The 22145-nt window shown below is 41.1% G+C and overlaps 1 protein-coding gene across 1 annotated transcript; it reads right to left on the minus strand.

Moving 5' to 3' along the window:
* Positions 1-10053: 10053 nt before the first annotated feature.
* On the minus strand, positions 10054-20234 carry LOC307127991 (uncharacterized protein). The gene is made up of 3 exons (XM_079819498.1): positions 20056-20234; positions 11351-11513; positions 10054-11185 (listed from the first exon to the last, which is right to left on the minus strand). Exons 2-3 carry the CDS (start codon positions 11433-11435, stop codon positions 10206-10208), a joined length of 1065 nt encoding a protein of 354 aa, XP_079675624.1. The 5' UTR covers positions 11436-11513; positions 20056-20234; the 3' UTR covers positions 10054-10205.
* Positions 20235-22145: the final 1911 nt, after the last annotated feature.

Genomic DNA, 22145 nt, shown 5'->3' on the forward strand with positions numbered 1-22145 from the left:
AGAGAATCAAAATAAAAGTGTCCAGCATTTTACTGGTACAGATATAGTACCTATTAATGTAACTACAGCCCTGACAATGTTCCTGCCTTGCTGTCTTCTTTTTATAAACAACTTCTTCCCACATAGTTTGTCACAGCAAGGATATGCTGTACAAAAATAAACCAATTTATTAACTGGCTGAAAAGATGCCTTGAACCATGTCATTATGGTTTTTCATTCCACATAATATATATATATATATATATATATATATATATATATATATATATATATATATATATATATATATATATATATATATATATATATATATATATATATATATATATATATAAAATAAATAAATAAAAAATTATAAAAAAATAAATAAACCAATTTATTATCGTAGTACGGAGCCCCTAAAGGGACGTGGTGGTGGAAAAAAATTAGGATGGGAGGATATTTTTTTTTCCAAATCGTTTGCGTTCCCTCGCAAAACTTTTGCGTTCCCCCGAGAAACTTTGCGTTCCCTCGCAAAGATATTTGCGTTCCCCTGAGAAACTTTGCGTTCCCACGCAAAGATATTTGCGTTCCCTCGCAAAAGTTTTGCCTTCCCTCGCAAAGATATTTGCGTTCCCACGCAAAACTTTGCGTTCCCTCGCAAAGATATTTGCGTTCCCTTGCAAAGATAGATGTCCCACGGGCCGTTTCAAACAGCTCAGTAGGCTACGTTAACAATATTGTATCCATTAATGGAGCGGTTAGAGTTATTTTGAACTTGGACTTAGGCTATAGCCTAGTGCTTCGGTGAGCTAAACGTTGTTAAAACACAATGTCTCTTTAATGTAGACAACAAGCTGCAACCTATTTTTCCTCAAAACGCCTTATAATATAAATTAAATTGGTCTGAGCAGGCGGCTGAGAGACAAGTCCGAAGGAACTGTCTGCAAAGTGCAAAACCCGAAAAGCGTATAGCCTACTACAAGTCATTAACTTCAATGTTACACACTGTGTCTCCAAATTCAGTTTACACATCAATGGTCACTTAGTTTGATAAAAACAGTTTGTTAAAATGTGCTTTTGCATAATTGTTAGGATTATTTTATTATGAAAAATATTCAGCAAACTTCACTGAAATGCACTGTAGCCTACTGTCACCAAATTCAGTTCACACATCACGCTCTCCTGCTGGTTATACTACAACGCTTAGTTTGGCAAGTAATAGCACATAAAAATAATAAAAGTAATAGCACATAGCATAGGCCTATTCTTTACACAAATGATGTTGGTTCCCAGCTAAAATACAGTAGTTGCAAGTTCCATAGCTTTTGTATGATAATTGCTTACTGATTTTGATGGCATTACACTGTATACTGTATTAGTATATTGTAGTAGGAGATTGATTGTTATTGCCTATTTTTTAGTAACGCCTTTCGGGTTTTGCACTTTGCAGACGGTCCCTTTTTACTTGTCTCTCTTAAAGGGTAACTAAACCCTAAACCAACTTTTTTTAGTTAATGATCTGTAATACTGGGGCTTTATTAATGCTGTTCATTGATTCGAGTAAATGTTTTGACATTTGAGTATAAAGTGTTTTAATTCTATAAAATATGGTGTAAAACCGCCAAAGTGCTGCCCTCTTAAGGTTGAACGGTGGCTACTGCTGTTGAATTTTCCTATTGGACGTTGTGGTACATCGTGACGTAGGATGGTACCTCCAACGGCTCACTATCCGCGCCCCTAGCACGAGCTCCCCACGCCCTCAGAAATGTTTCCCCCAATCACACGATGAGAACGGCTTCACTCCAGTATGAACTGTCATATTACATGAGGTAGAAACATTATGAATGAAACTCACTTGACACTTGCTTTAACATTGTATTGAAGAAAATACGGTTAAATAATGCAGTTGTCAGTACACGTCAGGCTTTTCTTGCGATATTATTGCCGCCCGTCATGTGTACAGATAATTTTCATGCATGAGACGCGCTTTCAAACCCTGACACGCAAGTGGTTGCCGCGGACGCAGATAGATTAGGTCAGTTCTCTTGCGCGGCTGCTTCACTAGTATCGTCTGCATCGGGAGTTAACGCAGTTTGAGCAGCGGCTCGCATTGATAAGGCTCCGGGTTTGTGTCTGTTACAGACAATTCACCCTCCTCCACTTCAGGTGAAGGTAGGAGAAATGACCGCTCTGTTGCAAAGCTGGCGTCACTCCAGTCATTCTCCATCTTTGCGACTCGCGAGTCAGACAGCTGTCAATCAATCCGTCACTGCGGGTCTCAGGTGCACGCCCTCCGCTCAGCTCCGCCCTCGGTTCGTCCCCTCTGCCCACTTTTCCAGCATTTTTTTAAAATTGCCAGTGGGTGGAGCTCTTAAGCTCTGAGCAGGGGTTTAGTTACCCTTTAAGGCTTGTTTTGAGGGAAATTACGTTGCAGCTCGTCTACGTTAAAGAGGTCATTTGTGTTTTAACAACGTTTTTAGCTCACGAGTTATTGATCCGGGAAGTTAAAATCTGTGAATACATTGCCAACTACTGAACTCCGAATCACTGACTGTATTTATTTATACTTAAGCCCAAGTTCAAAATAACTCTAACCGCTCCATTAATGGATACAATATTGTTAACGTAGCCTACTGAGTTGTTTGAAACGGCCCGTGGGACATCTATCTTTGCGAGGGAACGCAAATATCTTTGCGAGGGAACGCAAAGTTTTGCGAGGGAACGCAAAGTTTTGCGTGGGAACGCAAATATCTATGCGAGGGAACGCAAAACTTTTGCGAGGGAACGCAAATATCTTTGCGAAGGAACGCAAATATCTTTGCGAGGGAACGCAAAACTTTTGCGTGGGAACGCAAAGTTTCTCGGGGGAACGCAAATATCTTTGCGAGGGAACGCAAAGTTTCTCGGGGGAACGCAAAAGTTTTGCGAGGGAACGCAAACGATTTGGAAAAAAAATATCCTCCCATCCTAATTTTTTTCCACCACCACGTCCCTTTAGGGGCTCCGTAGTTCTGTAGCCTATAGGATGATCATTTTTATTTGGTAACACTTTAGAATAATGGTCATCAGTTAACTACATTAGTTAACATTAACTAATAATGAACTGCACTTAATTATAAAGCGTTTATTAATCTTTGTTAATTTCAACATAATGCATTATTAAAATCTTGTTAACATTAATGCACTGTGATGTTTATATTAACTAACGTAAACAAAGATGAACAAATACAGTAACAAATGTACTGCTCATGGTTAGTTCATGTTAGTTAATACATTAACTAATGTTAACTAATGACCATTATTCTAAAGTGTTACCTTTTATTTGACCTTAAAGGGTTAGTTCACCCAAAAATGAAAATTCTGTCATTAATTACTTACCCTCATGTCGTTCGACACCCGTCAGACCTCCGTTCATCTTCGGAACAGAAATTAAGATATTTTAGTTGAAATCTGATGCCTCTGAAAGTCCTCCATTGGCTCAATGGTACTCTACACTCTCAAGACCCTTAAAAGGTACTAAAGACGTCGTTACAAAGTCCATCTCACTACAGTGGTTCTAAAATAACTTTATGAATCTGCGACAATAGTTCTCTTTCATAGGTTCACTCGACGCTGCGTCACTTTAATGACGTAATGGGACGCCCTCTGGGTGTGCCGATTGTCTGAAGCCCTTATAGAATCACGCCAATTGATTGGCTGATGGCGCGCACGTCGCCCCACTTGACGTAGTCACCTATATTAGCGCACGCACGCCATCTGCTCCTCAGATTTCTCTGCCTTCACGAAGCGGCCATTTCATGCCCTTCGGTTTTTTCGATTTTTCTGGCCCAAATTCTAGGATTTCAGTCGATATCTACCTCAGCACTTCAGCGACCGCGGATTGTGGAACTTTGTTCTCCTTGTGGTGAAGTGCTATGGAATTCCGACGTTGCCCACCGCGGTGCACTCGCTTCATCGCGATCGACGATCCCCACAGTAAGTGTGTTAAATGTCTGGGATTTCCTCACGCACGCGACGCGGTTCAGGGGTTCTCTAATTGTAAATACTGCGATAACCTCCTTCTCAAAACCCTCCGCTCGAGGCTCGCGGTTTTTGAGAAGGAGTCATCCGTTTTTCCCCGTCGCGCTCCCGAGGCCGCGCAGGCCTCTTTTGGATCCGCGACCTGGGGTTCGGATGTAGAGCTCGAGGATGTGGAGTGCGAGCAGACGGGCCTCGCCCTTTCTCTCCCTCTCTCCCCCGAGCACGTGCACGGCACTCCGCCTGTGGAATACTCGCATGATTATCTCTGTCCCAGCCCGGAGGCACGCGATGCTTCATACTATGGCCATTCTCCAGGCCTATCAGGCGGATGTGCTTAAGGAAATGGACGAGGGCACCGGTTTGACACCGGAAGCAGTGAAGGAGCTTCGCAAAGCCACGGATTTGGCGTTACGGGCTACTAAACACACAGCTCGCGCTGTAAGACGCTCTATGGCGGGCACGGTGGCGGCGGAGCGCTGAAGGAAGGAGACGCTGTTTGCCTTCTCCCCTCACGTCTGATTGGCTCACCATCCGCCGCTCGTCCAGACGGAGACACATCCGGTCTTCTCCGGGAACCAGAGCGGCCCAGCCTTCCACTGCCTACTCCGCGCCAGGACGCCACGTGCTCTCCTCTGCGGATGGCCACACCCCCCTCAGAGGTCCAGCTCGACACCCTATCTCAGGTGTGTCCACCGCACCTCATCATACCTCCCACTTTGTCAAATTTCTTCCACGAGTGGAAGCTTTTGCCAGGGATATCATGCTGGGTCCTCCGCACGATTCAGTCAGGCTACACGCTTCAGTTCTGTCGCAACCCTCCTCGCTTCGACGAGGTTGCTCAAACGGTAGTAAACAGCGCCTCTCAGGCTTCTGTGCTACAACAAGAGCTCTCTTCTCTCCTCCTAAAGGGGGCAATAGAGGAAGTTCCGGCAACAGAGGAGATATGTGGCTTCTTCAGCCGTTATTTCCTTGTTCCGAAGAAAGACGGCGGTCTGCGTCCCATCCTGGACCTCCGCCGCCTGAACTTCACCCTCTACAAAGGGAAGTTCAAGATGCTAACGCTAAAGACTATATTGTCTCAGATACGTGCGGAGGACTGGTTTGTCACTATAGACCTGAGAGATGCTTACTTCCATATTCAGGTTGTCAGATGACACAGGAAGTTTCTCAGGTTCGCCTTCAAAGGCTTATCAATACAAAGTCCTTCCCTTCGGCCTTGCCCTGGCACCAAGGACGTTCACGAAGTGTATGGATGCTGCTCTGGCCCCGCTGAGGCTCCAGGGCATCCGTATTCTCAATTACCTGGACGACTGGCTCATTCTGGCCCACTCCAGGGAGTTAGAATGGTTACGACGGACGCCTCTCTTACCGGCTGGGGTGCAGTATTCGAGGGCAGAACAGCTATGGGGATCTGGGAGGGGGAAGTTCTCTCCTGGCACATAAATTGCCTGGAGTTGAGAGCGGTATCCCTGGCCCTTCAGCATTTTCTCCCCTCACTCAGGGGGCATCATGTCATTGTCAGGACCGACAACATGGCAGTGGTGTCTCACGTAAATCGCCAGGGAGGATCACGGTCGCGCACCCTGGACAGGCATGCGCGCCGACTCCTCCTGTGGTCTCAGGACAAGTTTTTGTCCCTGAGAGCAGTCCATGTACCCGGAGTCTTAAACCTCGCTGCAGATTATCTGTCGAGACAGAAGCTCCGGTCAGGGGAATGGATGCTGAACCCTCAAACTGTGTCACAGATTTGGGAGATGTTCGGGAAAGCGGAAGTGGACCTCTTTGCCTCGAAGGAGTCGTCCCAGTGTCGGCTCTGGTTTTCTCTGAGCTCTCCGGCCCCGTTGGGGATAGATGCGTTCGCGCATCCATGGCCCAATCTGAAACTCTATGCGTTCCCGCCCATCAAGCTGATTCCGGCGGTTCTGTACAGAGTAAGGGAGAGTGGGGCCAGCCTCCTGCTGGTGGCTCCACACTGGCCATCCCAGACTTGGTTCTCGGAGATGGTTCTCCTCCTGGACTCCTCCCCATGGGAGATACCGGTCAGGAAGGACCTTTTGACACAACTTCAGGGCAGGATTTGGCACCCTCACCCGGAGATTTGGAAGTTGTGGGTATGGCCCATCAAGGGCCAACGACACTAAACACTGGTCTTTCTGCGGACGTTCAGGAGATCATTGCTAATGCGAGAGCCCCCTCCACAAGGAAGCTCTATTCCTCCAAGTGGAGGGTCTTTGAGTCGTGGTGCTCGACTCATGCAGTAGGTCCAGTTAACTGCCCGGTTGGTTCGGTTCTGGAGTTCCTGCAGGAGAAGTTTGCTGCTGGAGCAGCGGCCACCACCCTTCGGGTCTATGTCGCAGCTATAGCTGCCGGTAGGGAGTCGGACGAAATCCCTCTAGGCAAGCATAGACTGGTTTCATCTTTCATGCAAGGGGTTAGGCGCCTGAGACCAGCACGCTCCCCTGGTATTCCCTCTTGGGACCTCTCTGTGGTCCTTGAAGGGCTAACTTTGGCTCCATTTGAGCCTTTGGAGTCAGCTCCTGAGCGAATTCTGACTCTCAAAGTTGCTCTTGTTAGCTCTGTCTTCTTTGAAACGAGTGGGCGATCTACAGGCTCTCTCTGTTAACGGGACCTGTATGGATTTTGCCCCTGGCCTAGTCAAGGTTACCTTAAGACCTGGGGCCGGGTTATGTGCCCAAAGTTTTGTCCACGTCATTTCGCTCTCAGGTTATTACTCTTCACTCCTTTCACCCCCCTCCGTTTGGCTCGGAGGAAGACGAGAAACTTAATTTGCTCTGCCCAGTTCGAGCGTTGAAGTGTTATGTTGACCGTTCCGACGGGTGGAGGAAATCTAACCAGCTGTTGGTGTGCTTCGGTGCTGGCCGCCGCGGGCTTGCCGCTTTGAAGCAAAGGGTTTCCCATTGGGTGACAGAGGCTATTTCCTTAGCTTATGAGGTGCGTGGTTTACCTTCACCTCTTGATATTAGAGCGCATTCTACCAGAGGTGTGGCTTCCTCTCAAGCACTTTTTAGAGGGGCTCTTTTGGAGGATATTTGTGTGGCGGCAGGTTGGTCCTCTCCGCACACTTTTGTGAGATTCTATAGTTTGGATCTCGACATGGCTCCGGGTTCGCATGTCCTGTCTGCTTAACCTAGTCATGCAGGTTATCTGGTGTTCTTTGAGCCAGATACGGCAGCGCTTTAGCTTGGCGTGTTTGGTATATCGTTCCCATTACGTCATTAAAGTGACGCAGCGTCGAGTGAACCTATGAAAGAGAACGTCTCAGGTTACTTGCGTAACCTATGTTCTCTGAGTAGGGAACGAGACGCTGCGTACGCTGCCAAGCTCCTTGCGCTGCCGACAGGCCTTCCTTTTCGGCAGAGAAATCTGAGGAGCAGATGGTGCGCACGCTAATATAGGTGACCATGTCAAGTGGGGCGACGTGCGTGCCATCAGCCAATCAATTGGCGTGATTCTATAAGGGCTTTAGACAATCGGCACACCCAGAGGGCGTCCCATTATGTCATTAAAGTGACGCAGCGTTTCGTTCCCTACTCAGAGAACATAGGTTACGCAAGTAACCTGAGACGTTTTTGTGCGCAAAAAAAAACTAAATAACGACTTACATAGTGATGACGATTTCAAAACAAAGCATCATGAAGCTTCGAAGCGTTATGAATCACTGAGCCGAATGATGATTCGGATCGCGTGTCAAACCGCCAAACTGGGGGTTCACATTTATCAATGATTCTCAAAGGACTCATCCTAAATCCTTCCTTTCTGCAAGCTACTCAGCTCTGATTGGCCAGACGGCCCAGTCTGTCATGATACGTCTACCGCTTACAGCGCACGTTGGAAGACCAAACCATTACCATAACTGAACTTCAGCTCTTTTACCATTTCAATCCGAGCGCTAGTCTGATGATGAAACATAGGAAGAACTAGTTATTCAACCCGAACCTCCATCGCAAGGACTTGAGCTGGACATTTTCAGTGATATGCTACTTATTTTGACGTGCATTATGATACCTCACCATCAGCATTAACAAATGTGTGTCCACCAACAAACTGATGTGTAAATTAGTATTTCTAATTTATTGTAATAGCATGAGTTAGCCAGAAACTTAAACATTTTTAAACACAAAACTACGTATCTTGAACCCCTGGTAATATACACTCACCTAAAGGATTATTAGGAACACCATACTAATACTGTGTTTGACCCCCTTTCGCCTTCAGAACTGCCTTAATTCTACGTGGCATAAATTCAACAAGGTGCTGAAAGCATTCTTTAGAAATGTTGGCCCATATTGATAGGATAGCATCTTGCAGTTGATGGAGATTTGTGGGATGCACATTCAGGGCACGAAGCTCCCGTTCCACCACATCCCAAAGATGCTCTATTGGGTTGAGATCTGGTGACTGTGGGGGCCATTTTAGTACAGTGAACTCATTGTCATGTTCAAGAAACCAATTTGAAATGATTCGAGCTTTGTGACATGGTGCATTATCCTGCTGGAAATAGCCATCAGAGGATGGGTACATGGTGATCATAAAGGGATGGACATGGTCAGAAACAATGCTCAGGTAGGCCGTGGCATTTAAACGATGCCCAATTGGCACTAAGAGGCCTAAAGTGTGCCAAGAAAACGTCCCCCACACCATTAAACCACCACCACCAGCCTGCACAGTGGTAACAAGGCATGATGGATCCATGTTCTCTTTCTGTTTACGCCAAATTCTGACTCTACCGTCTGAATGTCTCAACAGAAATCGAGACTCCTCAGACCAGGCAACATTTTTCCAGTCTTCAACTGTCCATTTTTGGTGAGCTTGTGCAAATTGTAGCCTCTTTTACCTATTTGTAGTGGAGATGAGTGGTACCCGGTGGGGTCTTCTGCTGTTGTAGCCCATCCACCTCAAGGTTGTGCATGTTGTGGCTTCACAAATGCTTTGCTGCATACCTCGGTTGTAAAGAGTGGTTATTTCAGTCAAAGTTGCTCTTCTATCAGCTTGAATCAGTCGGCCCATTCTCCTCTGACCTCTAGCATCAACAAGGCATTTTCGTTCAACAAGGCATGTTTTTCCCTTTTCACACCATTCTTTGTAAACCCTAAAATGGTTGTGCATGAAAATCCCAGTAACTGAGCAGATTGTGAAATACTCAGACTGGCCTGTCTTGCACCAACAACCAGGAGGCAGCCCATGCTGACCCCTGTCCACCGCCGAAAGCGCCAACAGTGGGCACGTGAGCATCAGAACTGGACCACTGAGCAATGGAAGAAGGTGGCGTGGTCTGATGAATCATGTTTTCTTTTACATCACGCAGATGGCCGGGTGCATGTGCGTCGCTTACCTGGGGAACACATGGCAACAGGACGCACTATGGCAAGAAGGCAAGCCGACGGAGGCAGTGTGATGCTTTGAGCAATGTTCTGCTTGGAAACCTTGGGTCCTGCTATCCATGTGGATGTTACTTTGACACGTACCACCTAAGCATTGTTGCAGACCACGCACACCCTTTCATGGAAACGGTATTCCCTGGTGGCTGTGGCCTCTTTTCAGCAGAATAATGCGCCCTTCCACAAAGCAAAAATGGTTCAGGAATGGTTCGAGGAGCACAACAATGAGTTTGAAGTATTGACTCCAAATTCCCCAGATCTCAATCCAATTGAGCATCTATGGGATGTGCTGACCAAACAAGTCCGATCCATGAAGGCCCCACCTCACAACTTGCAGGACTTAAAGATCTGCTGCTAACATCTTGGTGCCAGATACCACAGCACACCTTCAGGGGTCTAAAGGAGCTCATTCCTCGATACTGTGAAACTGCTTTGAAACAATTGGCATTGTAAAAAGCGCTATATAAAAAGGTGACTGGACGGGTCAGGGCTGTTTTGGCAAAAAAGGGGGACCAACACAATATTAGGCATAATGTTATGCCTTATCGGTGTAATTGCACTGAACAAAACAGTAGATGGACTGAATTAAAACTCACTCTCGAACAGTAGGTGATGCTTATGTTTTATAGAAATGGAGAGCAGTTACCTCTGTACACAAAGCAGTTATGGAAATACTTTATTATAAACTTTATTCAGGATTATACAGAGGTGTGAAGAAAACACCATTGACACTTTTCTGAAGACAGTCAATACCCACATTTACATAAAACACCCCTCCATAATAATAATAATATAAAATCAGCTTTATAATTGTGCTGACATTCCATTTAATTTTGGGCATTTCTCCTTACTGTGCATCTGTGCAGTTCTGTAATGGCTGAATCTCTTGCCACAGTGACGGCATTGATACGGCTTCTCTCCAGTGTGAATTCTCCCATGTCCTTGAAGGGCTCCTAACTGACTGAATCTCTTTTCACAATATGAACACTTGTAAGGTTTTTCTCCAGTGTGGATCCTTTGGTGCATTTTCAACAGAGGGGCTGTAGTAAAAGCTTTACCACAATCAGAGCACAAATACTCTTTCACACCAGTGTGTATTTTCTGATGCTCTTTAAAACGTCCCGGCCATGCAAACGTCTTACCACAAACACAACACAAGTAAGGCTTCTCTTTTGTGTGAACTCTTTTGTGGCCCTTTAAATCTGATTCCTGAAAAAACTTCTTATCACACTGATCACAATTAAATGGCTTTTCTCCAGAGTGAATGAGCTTATGAATTTGAAGACTTTTTGTCCATTTGAAACTCTTTCCACACTGATCACATGTGAACGGCCTCTCATCAGTGTGAATTGTACTGTGGCTCTCAAAAGCTCCTTTCTGTGAGAAACTCTTGCCACACTGAGAGCATGTGAACGGCTTCTCACCAGTGTGACGTCGTTTGTGAATCCGAATGGCTGATTTATATTTGAAACTCTTTCCACACTGATCACATGTAAATGGCTTCTCTTCATTGTGAATTTGCATGTGACCACTAAGGTTTCCTTTAGTTATGAAACTCTTTCCACACTGAGGGCATGTGAACGGCTTCTCACCAGTGTGACGTCTTGTGTGAATAATTAAGACTGAATTACACGAGAAGTTCTTTCCACATTGAGGGCAGGTAAAAGACTTTTTGACTTTTTTTTGTCCTTTTATTTCTCCAGTTATGGCATCATGAAGGTTCTGAATCTGATGTTTCTTCTCCATTTTATTAAATTCTTCACTTTCCTCTTGCACTTTCAAGTCTAAAATGAAAAAATATATTTTTAGATGTGATTTTGAATAATATGTCTATTTGTCCTATGCTATTTTTTTGTTTTTATGAATCTTTAAGAACTGTCTACAATTCTGTTAATCTGTCAGAAAATGTTTCAATAGTAATTAATGAAGAGTCAAGAATGGACACCAACCTCTTTGTTCCTCTGTATCTTTATCTTTCACTCCACATGATTCTGAATTTTTGATATCATCATTGTCCCCTTCAATAATCTCCATCTTTACCACAGCTTTCAGTTGGCAATGGCTTGGATGAATGTGTGAGCAGTGATTGCTATGAGGTATGTAGGACCAGATCTGAAAATAAAGTGATACAGTACAGATAATTACTTCATACAATTAATTTTACTTGAACTTTATTCAATGATTCAACAAATTAAATGTTAAATTAAATGACACTGTGTCTGACACAGGATACAAAAATAAATCAAATCAAATCAAAATCAAATTACTTTATTGTCACAGAACCATATACACAAGTGAAACAGTGGGTGAAATTCTTAGGTGCAGTTCCGAGCAACACAGCAGCCATGGCATGAGACGCCAACATCAGATTACACATCTAATGCACGCACAATTACTCACATTTTAAACATTATGCAATTAATGATACTATTCATCATAAAATGAATACAGAGTAGGCCTAATTAGGAAATGTTGTTTACTATAATAGTTGAGTATGATTTACTTATTGGTTTGTGTCAATAGTGAACGAAAATGCACTTGTATTTATCTGCAAAAAGTTCACATACAGGAGCTTTCAGCAGACTGTTAATGTATAACTAGTCGTCTATTTTGAAGATATACATGTGCATAAACAACGACTAAAGCTGCCAGAAGTTTTTGCCCAAACTTCAAAGACACATTTAAATGATTAAAACTAGAGGCATATCTTAACTTTAATGTTACTTTAATCATGTAAACTACAGCATGTTATATATGCATATGTGTTTGGGACAGAGGGGAACCCGGTCGAACAAAGCACAGTTTTATTCTGCTTCTGTTTAAAGGACTCCCACACTTTTGAAAGTCGCGGTCTGGCTTTATCCCGGGAGCAGAAGCCGCCATTATTCTAGATCTGTTCTATCTAGAACGTAAATAATGTGACGCATCGACGCATTTCACGCATGTCGACGTATTTTCGTAGTCGACATCATCAAATTATTTATTTGTGCACATAATTTTTTTAATTGTTTGTAAACTTTAATCAGAATAACTTCCCATCCCTCTTGCAGTGACATCTCTTCTCTGATGACAACCTGTCACTCACATGAGATCGACCAATGGCAAACCACAATCATCCAATCAATTCCCCATGGACAAAATCAAGGCCAGTCCTACATTTGTTTTTGTTTGAGAAGACGTTTTATTTGGATTTATATATATATGATCGAGATTACTTTTTTTTATTCACATCCTCATTATACCCACTCGCATAGATTCGTTTTCAATATCCACCCAGCTTTGTTTGCTGGATGTTGAATATCTCCCTTGTTTATTGAGTGACCATTCTCCCCTTGTAATGTAATAGTCCATCCCAGGACAGGGACTTATAGGTGGAGACTAGGGATGGGCATTTTTGTCAATTTCTCATTTCGATCATCGATAGGTCTCAAAAACGAGTACTCGAGTACTCGGGGGCGGGGCATGTGCAGGGGGCGGGGCATGTCCGTCATTGAGATAATGAAAACTGTTATGAAAATGGTTGTTGACAAATACAAACGTGACATGAAAACAGGTATATGAAAACATGAACATTTAAAACAAAAAATAACTGCTAGATTATGATGCATAAATGTCTTTGAAAAAGAAACATCTTTATAAAATGACCGTCTCAAATAACCAAGTCAGTAATATTGAGCATTGCCTTTGAGCTGAAACTGTGAAATAACACCACCCTGCAGAGCTTGCTAGCTGGTTAATAAACTCAACCAAACGCACCCTATATCAATATTAATATGAAGATTAATATGAACCTATAACGACATAAATCAACACAAACGGACGTGAATGCGCACGTGAACTTCAGCGTGCTAGATTTTACAGGCTATGGTTTGAAACGGAACATTTTGAATGCGCTCTTCCCTTAACAACGCTGATACACGGACAACGAATTCACACAGAAACAACATTTTATTAAAATAGTGTTCTCATTATAATGCTTTGACAGATTGACTCTGCACATCATGCACTTAATTGTATTATTCATGATCGAAGCGTTTACAGACATCACTGCGCGTTTTCGAACTCATAACGAAAAACAACTTTAAATAAACTAGGTCTACTGTTAAAAAATACGAGAACAGTATAGCACTGCTGCATTACTAATATCAATGATTCTGAGAAAGAAATAGCCTATCTAAAAAGAATATGACCGTCTCTAAACCATCATGTCAAGCATGAAATATGCGTTTGAGCTGAAACGGAAGAGATTGAACAACAGCCGGTATAACGGCGGCGCTTTTAAGTTTTTGTTCCTGAAATCCACCCTTCTGCTGGGATCAGTATAATCCTGATACTTTGGATCTAACGTATCCCAATTTTACAAAAAATACTTGAACACAACAAACTAATGATTTGATCCAGATCAAAACCAAGATGGGATTTTGTGATCTAATCTGATTTTAGAATCCGAATTTTGCAACCCATTTTCAAGATTTGATACAATCCGATAGCTGAAATACGATTAGATTACATTTGAACAACTGGCCCCAAGAGATTAGAAACCCATCTTTCTCTGTTGATTAACCCAGACCAAACTAGTTTTGTAATTGAGAGACTATCAGCAAACAATCTGAGGAGATTTTTCAATGTCATTCATACTGCTAAAGAAAAACACATAGCTGTTTCTCTTGATGCCGAAAAGGCTTCATCGCATCGAATGGTCATATCTTTTTGAAGTGCTGGAAAAAAAATGAATTTGGAGCTGCATATATTGAATTCAATCACATTATAAATCCCATAAAAAAATTCTACTGGAATTAATGCTGGTCGATAATGGCAAAAATCATAATCACGATTATTTTGGTCAATATTGAATATATATGATCAACGTCTTATTTCATGATGTGAGTAATTTTAAATGTCAGTGAAATTTCACAATTGTTGATACTTCAGTAAAAACTAATACTAAATCAATGTAAGTAAAAAGTCCTCAAAACAGTTACAGAAGGCAAGTAAACAGTCCGCAATAAAATAAGAGCAAATAAACTAATTACAAACAAAACCGACAGAAAATACAACAGATCAAAAATACAGATTAAATAAACAGTGCTTTAGGTTTTTCAGGGAGATGAACTTACAGAGGTATTCAAATAAGTAATAGCCTACAACAGAAATTAAATAAAGTAATCAAATTGAAAATTAACACTGCTGTATATATTAAATATAGACTAAACCTAATTTAAAATTATTCATTCAAAGGCAGTGAGTGATTTTATCTTTGTCTTTTCTTGTTTGATTTATAGCCGAGGCTATTAGATGCAACCCTGATATAAAGGGCTTTGAAACCGGCCCTGAAATGCATAAAATATCATTGTTTGCCATAGGGCTGGACAAATTTACAATTTTGATATTCGAATATTCTTTTTTTTTTTTATCGCACACCTGGCATCCCCCTCTAAACGGATCTCATTCGTGCTTGAATATGTTTACACTATAAAATCTGGCGTTTTTAATAGGACGGACAATTGAATAGGAACCCAACCTCGTTATACTTAAAGGAACACTCCACTTTTTTTGAAAATAGGCTCATTTTACAAGTCCCCTAGAGTTAAATAGTTGAGTTTTACCGTTTTTGAATCCATTCAGCCGATCTTTGTATCTGGCGGTAGCACTTTTAGCATAGCTTAGCATACATCATTGATTCTAATCAGTCCATTAGCATCTCATTCAAAAAATGACCAAAGACACTTTCAATATTTTTCCTATTTAAAACTTGACTCTTCTACAGTTACATTGTGTGCTAAGACCAACTGAAAATGAAAAGTTGCGATTTTCTACACCTATATGGCTAGGAACTACTTTCTCATTCCTGCGTAATAGTTGCGTATCTTCGCGGCCATACCATGGCTGCAGCGGCGCAATGATTCGTTGGTATTCTGTGAAACATGGTGGTAGTATACACCTTCGACTAACTATCACAGCCCTTTACAACACATAGAACCATGGCTAATCACACAGGTAAATCCACAACACAATTTGTCGGCTGCAAGCCTGAAACTTTCTCTGCAACTACACGAACTTAGTGCCGGTCACATTGAAAGTTATCTAGCTGGGGGCTACTTTCAGGCGCTGCGTAATATCATTGCGCTGCTGCAGCCATGGTACTGCCGTGAAGATCCGCGACTATTAGGCAGGAATGAGAAAGTAGTTCCTAGCCATATAGGTGTAGAAAATCGCAACTTTTCATTTTCAGTTGGTCTTAGCACACGATGTAACTGTAGAAGAGTCAAGTTTTAAATAGGAAAAATATTGAAAGTGTCTTTGGTAATTTTTTGAATGAGATGCTAATGGACTGATCAGAAACAATGATGTATGCTAAGCTATGCTAAAAGTGCTACCGCCAGATACAAAGCTCGGCTGAATGGATTCAAAAACTGTAAAACTCAACTATTTGACTCTAGGGGACTTGTAAAATGAGCCTATTTTCAAAAAAAGTGGAGTGTTCCTTTAATAAACATATTTGTTCTTAGCGTTCCCTGCAATGGAGTATTCTCTGTCTAGGGCTCATAACTGCATTAGTTTATACGGAAGAAGCGCATGCCTGAGCTTGTATTTTGGGTTAAACGGCATTGGTTTGACATAAAAAAATATAATAATAGAATAAAAATGTATTAGCCTTTTTACCTGTTAGGGAATGACAGTGCGGCCGTGTGCATGTTACTTTCGGTTTAGAATTAGTGCCAGTTCGGGGGCGGGTTGCTTGAATGGTGGGTTCATTTGCCTATTATTCTTAATGAAAAACACAAAAACAAAACAGTACAATGACTAACTTAAATAGGCGCTTTTACATTTAGCTCTGAAACCAAATCTTCCACGATCATCTTGTCATTCAGCTTCTCACTCTCGTGATGAATGAAAACTGAAACCTGCTGCTGGTCTGTGCTGCGACTCTCATTCAGCTTACGCTCTATTGGGCAGACATGTTCCGTATTTATTTGTAGCGTTTGCTCTCTAACTGAACAAAATTATTTTATTAGCCTACTAGAAAAATAAATAAAAAGATGGTGGGGGTGGTGCCGCGTTGGGCAAGTGATGTAACCATGTTATGCCTATACACCGGTAACACTGACTATCGAAGAAAGCCTATTATTATCAATATAAATGAATCTACTGCGAAATATAGGAGCTTGTTACTGGGACGTAACAAACCTTTGTATTTTGTATCACTAGTGCAGTGTCCGTTCGCGGGGCATATAAGCCCTGTCCGTGTGAGGCGCGCCACTTCTCGAGATTCGAGCCTTTATTAGAGAGAAGAATTATGTTCAGCCCCCTTCCTCCGAATATTCGGTGTTGATTACTACCGAAGCTTTGAAGCTCAAAAAAAATGGTATTCGGACCATGCAGCCCTAGTTTGCAGATGATATTCTTTTATTTCTTACCAACCCCATAATTTAAAGAGCATGTTACAATTATAAAGCACTTTCTCTGGATATAAAGTCAATAGACAAAACTGTCATTTTGCCATTATCAGGATTTGACTATTCTACACCTGATGGTTTTTCCTTTAAAAGGTAGGGGTGTAACGGTACACGTATTCGTACCGAACCGTTTCGGTACAGGGCCTTCGATTCGGTGCACGCGTGTACCAAACGGTTTCTGAACGCAGTCTTTAACAGTTAACAGTCGGCTTGTGTTAAGTGCGGAACACACTTCAATCCTAGTTCCCACACGAACATATTAAGTATTCAGTAAATGTTATCACGAAATTCAAACGATAAATGCCGTTTTGACGCTCTTTTATGTGGCGTTACTGATCACCGTTCAAGCGGCCGCACAACGCATGAGCGCGATCATCTGTGAACGCGATCGATCATCACAATCAGTGTTTCAATGGCGAAAGACCTCAATATAACTGCTTGTAAACTAAACAATGTCATGTAGCATCACATTTACCTCAGGCGGTCATTCAGTGTAAATGGTAAATGGTAAATGGACTGCATTTATATAGCGCTTTTAACAGACCTACGGCCATCCAAAGCGCTTTACATTTTTGCCTCACATTCACCCATTCACACACTCATTCATACACCGACGGCGGTGTCAGCCATGCAAAGCGCCATCCAGCTCGTCGGGAGCAACTGGGGTTAGGTGTCTTGCTCATGGACACCTCGACACTTGGTCAGGTGGAACCGGGGATCGAACCACCAACCTTCCGATTTGTAGACAACCTACATGGACCACCGAGCCACTGCCGCCGCACTGCCGCAGTGTCCACAGAATTTTATTCACTAGAGAAATCAAATATTTTGCTAAATATATGCACTATATTAGCCTATTCATTATATTCTACTTAACCTGTAAGTGATGTCTTGATTAATTAATGTATTTTTTTTTTAAAAAACCTGTCATGAAAATGACACTGTATCAATGATTATATTTCAACAATCACTTGGAGAAAAAACTATTTTATAATTAGATTTAGAAGTTATTGCAAAAACTGCCTCATGTGAAGTTTACATGTTTGCGTACTATGTTATTTGAGTGATTATTATACCTAAAAATAAATAGCAACTGAATTTAGGCTAATAGTTTGGGCTCTGTAGTTAACCTTTAATATCCATGTGCAAGTAAGGGCTTCCTATATAGTTTACAGCAATTCAATAAACGTTTAGTTAGAAATCGTGGGTGATGCGGGTATGATGTCATTGATAGGCGACGCACGGACAAGGTCCGTGTCCTGGTTAAAATTGTTTATTTCTCTGGATGTAAACATTCTTGCAAAATTTGGGATAATGTACACAAGTCAGCTAAATATAACGTTGTTCTAGTGGTTTTTAGATATTTGGATATATTTTCTTAATCCAAAAATCTGACATATTGTGCCTTTAATGGCTTTTGTTCGGTTTTGTTTTTCGATTTTGTTTTTTGAACGAGTGCACATTTTTAATGGTTACTTTATTATTCACTGATTCGGGATACTTTATTTCATGCTAACTGTTGAATTTTCAACTTCCATTCTTTTAACTATAAAGATATAACTTACACGTATCATTTTGTTTAATTACGGTTATAATTTACAAACGTCTGCGGAGTATGAAATGGCCTTAAAAGTTCATCACCTGACAGGGCATAATAGCCTAATAAATCTGCGTAATGACACTGCAGCAAGGTAGGACTTTAGCCTATTAGCCGCAGAGCTGCCAACTCTCACGCATTGGCCGTGAGACACACGCATTTGATTGGTTTCACACGCTCACACGCCACACCCCCGATTTCTCACGCTGAAGTGCCAACCCGGTCTGTCAAATGCCTGAAAGATGAGTTTATCTATATATCTATATCTACATGTTGAGCCGATCATGCTTTCGGTGAGGTTCAAGATAAATGGGCAAATAAATACGGTGTTGCGCGACCTAAAGCTACATTCCGTTTTGGGTTCTGACGAGAACGAGCCTGTAATGAGCGAAGTGGAGCTGTGACGTTCAGGGGTGCGTTTCCCGAAAGCGTCGTTCGCTAACTATGGTCACAAGTTCCGTCATTATAAGCATAGTTAAACGAGTCGTGTTTCCCGAAACCATAGTTCCAACGAACGTTCGCAAACAGTATCGCAAAGTTGATTTGCATACATTTTGTTCTTGCACTGATGTTAAATTTGTAGCCATTTTGCACTTGGGCAGCCAGTTTGAGATATAGGCTATATTTGAGTATTGTGTGTAATGATTCTGACAGTTTTTTCCATTGAAATGACTGGGGAAAAGTGTCCCAATAACCCTGAATGCCTTTACTCTTTGAAATCATAATTATTGCATTATGAAGCTTGAAACCCCAAATTTTACAACATTCTTCATGAAAAATTATTCAGTTATTTGTATACAATCTCATTGTAAAAAAGAAGAAGAAAAAGAAACATGGTTTCAATGTAGCCAGCTACTTTTTGATAGTAACTTGTAGTGTAGCTATTTTCAAAAGGGTAGCTTGAATATAACTTAACTACTCAAAGTAGTTTTTACTACAACACTGTTTTTTTAGATCAGCCACAGCAAAAAAAGAACCACAGAATAGACAGAAGAGCGACAGGACAGTTATTTTCCTTTTTCTTCCCTGTAAAAGTATGCTGTAGGTTGATGTATAATCAATTTGTTCTATTTAGACAAAACCATGCCTCTACATAGTGCTTTAAAATTATGTGTGTGTGTGTGTGTGTGTGTGTGTGTGTGTGTGTGTGTGTGTGTGTGTGTGTGTGTGTGTGTGTGTGTGTGTGTGTGTCTATAGGATATACTGTATACAAAGCGTCATATAGATGCATTTTGTCTTGATAGAAATAATTAATTATCAACCTTATCTATCAAAGGCAAAAAAGAAATCAACAACAAAAGCCAATACTACCCCATTCAAATGCTGATGCAGAGAGAGTGTTTTCTGTGATGTGTGTGTGTATATAGCTATTATATACATATATATATATATATAGCTATTATTATAATATTATTATTTATTTTATTTTTTGTTGCAATTTTTGCTTTGTTCGCGGCAAAATTTTGGTTAGCCCTACCAAATCTCACTCTAAGTTTTTTTCAAAAGTTGGCAGCTCTGTAGCCGTACAGAATTCTAACAACTCATTCAGAAAAGGAAAACATTCTTAAAACATTCACAAAATACAAAGTGCCATCGTTACTTGTTTTGGATCTGACGTTTGACGAATCGTTGGTATTGACCCATCCTTCAGAAACAACTTTTTGGCAAATCCAGCGTTGTACTGACCCTCGTTGGTGAAGCAGTCCGGAGAAAAATGATTTGCGCAAATATACAACACTTTAACGAGGTTCTTTGGCACATTTCCTTCATAAATGAAATTTATCCACTGCCTCCTCAGTTGTTCAGATTCCCGGAGTCTATGGAGACTTTTATGTTCGTTTGTACATCCAATGACAGAACATTTGTAATGTTTTTTCGGCACAGACATTGTTTATCTCCAGCTGCTACAGCGAGAAAACAGAAATGAATGGCGGTGGGAGTGGTGGAACCAGGGTTGCCAGGTCTCAGAAAAAATGTCCAGCCCTAAGTCGTCTTCTTCTTCTTTGGAATTCTGGCGTATCCCGCAACATAGGCACATACCGCCACCTGTTTACTGTACTGTAGACACGTCTCTATTCATATTTTTATATTATTTTAATAATAAAATAAGTTTGTTTTATTTCGGGTTCACCCAAGCTGAATTTCTGGCTGCTGCGTGTTCAGCTCCCATGGCAAAAAACAGCTTGTGTGTTCCCATATTCCTTTTTATTATTATTATTATTAAAATATATCAAATTCGTTTGTTTAACCCTGTTTATATTTTATATTCAGTGCTGGGGAGTAGCTAGTTTCATGTAGCCTAACTATGTAATTTAATTACAAAAGAAATGTAACTGTAATCCGCTACATTTAGCCTACTGAGAAAAAAAAATTGTTATTAAATTACAGTTACTTATGAAAATGTTAATGATTACAAAGCATAATAAAAAGTTAGGATATGTTGAATTATATTAATTTGTTGCTTTGCCTGTTTTTGATATGCACGATGTCTCCTGCCATTTAAAGGCTGTTTCGTAAAGCAATGCTATTCTGATGCTTTTGATCAGTTCTCTTGTTTGAATTTGCAGAATTTGCACCACATCTGCCAATTACTTCGATTCACATTGTCGCTGAAAGCTTTAGGCTTCAACCTGTCTGAGAGTTGCCAACCTATCGAGTGATACAAATGCGTTCCAGTGCTGGGAATTAGAAAAGTAATCAAAAAGTAATCAAATGTAATCAGTTAAATTATACTTTAATAAAGTAATTGAAATGGTTAACCTGTAATCTGTAACCTATTACATTTCCAAAGTAACCTTCCCAACACTGTATATTCCATTACTATTCTTTGATTAATACCCTCTTTTAATCCTTTTCCTTATATCCAATTTATCTTCTTTTTTTCCTTAGTATTACCTTTTAAGTTCTTTATCATTTTAATTCTCTCTATAGTATTTCCTACATTTTAATATTACATGTTCAACAGTTTCTGTTACCCAACAAAAGGCACATTTACCTTTTTTGTAATATGTTTAACTATTTTGTATAGTGATGCATTTAGTCATGTGTATCCTAGTTAAAATCACCTCATCTTTCTGAAATGATAATTCTTTGACTGATGAATTCAACCCAAAGTCAACTCAGAACCCGCACAAAAGGAATGAAAACTAGCCCAATTTTTTCCCCTGTCCAATCACAGTTGCCAGCTTCGGGACGTTTTATTTATTCAATGTTTTAATTGGATTTTATTTGGATGATATTAGCTAGACTTTATATATAGACTAGTATGAATACTAGCCTATATTTAATTATTTAATGTTATCCCTCCTCAGTTATTTATTTATTTTGAATTTGGTATCCTGCATTTAATTCATCTTTCAGCCCTTTGCATGATAAATGGTTTAAAGGTCCCATGGCATGGCATTTTTCTATTATTTTATAGTGTTTCCTGAGGTGTACTTATATTGTTAGTATGTTTTTTACATCATAAAATGTCATAATTTAGAAATAAAAGGCATTTTTTCTATACTGCTGTTTGCCCTGTGGCTGAATGCCCTGCTTCAAGAGGCATGTCTGCTGTGAGACTTCAGTAAAAACGCCCACTGTTGTGATTGGCTGACATCTTTGCATTTTAAATGAGCGGAGGGGGCGTGGTTTAACAAGGCACGAGCAGGCACGAGTCTGCCAGAGACGGATGGACCTGAGTTTACT

This window comes from Gobio gobio, assembly GCF_949357685.1.
Source record: "Gobio gobio genome assembly, chromosome: 6".
NCBI classification, from domain to species: domain Eukaryota; kingdom Metazoa; phylum Chordata; class Actinopteri; order Cypriniformes; family Gobionidae; genus Gobio; species Gobio gobio.

Coding starts and splice junctions, on each gene's coding strand:
- LOC307127991 (XM_079819498.1), bottom strand. CDS start 11,435: ATGGAGATTATTGAAGGGGACAATGATGATATCAAAAATTCAGAATCA. Junction 11,186..11,350: donor AGATACAGAGGAACAAAGAG/GTTGGTGTCCAT, acceptor TTTTCATTTTAG/ACTTGAAAGTGCAAGAGGAA.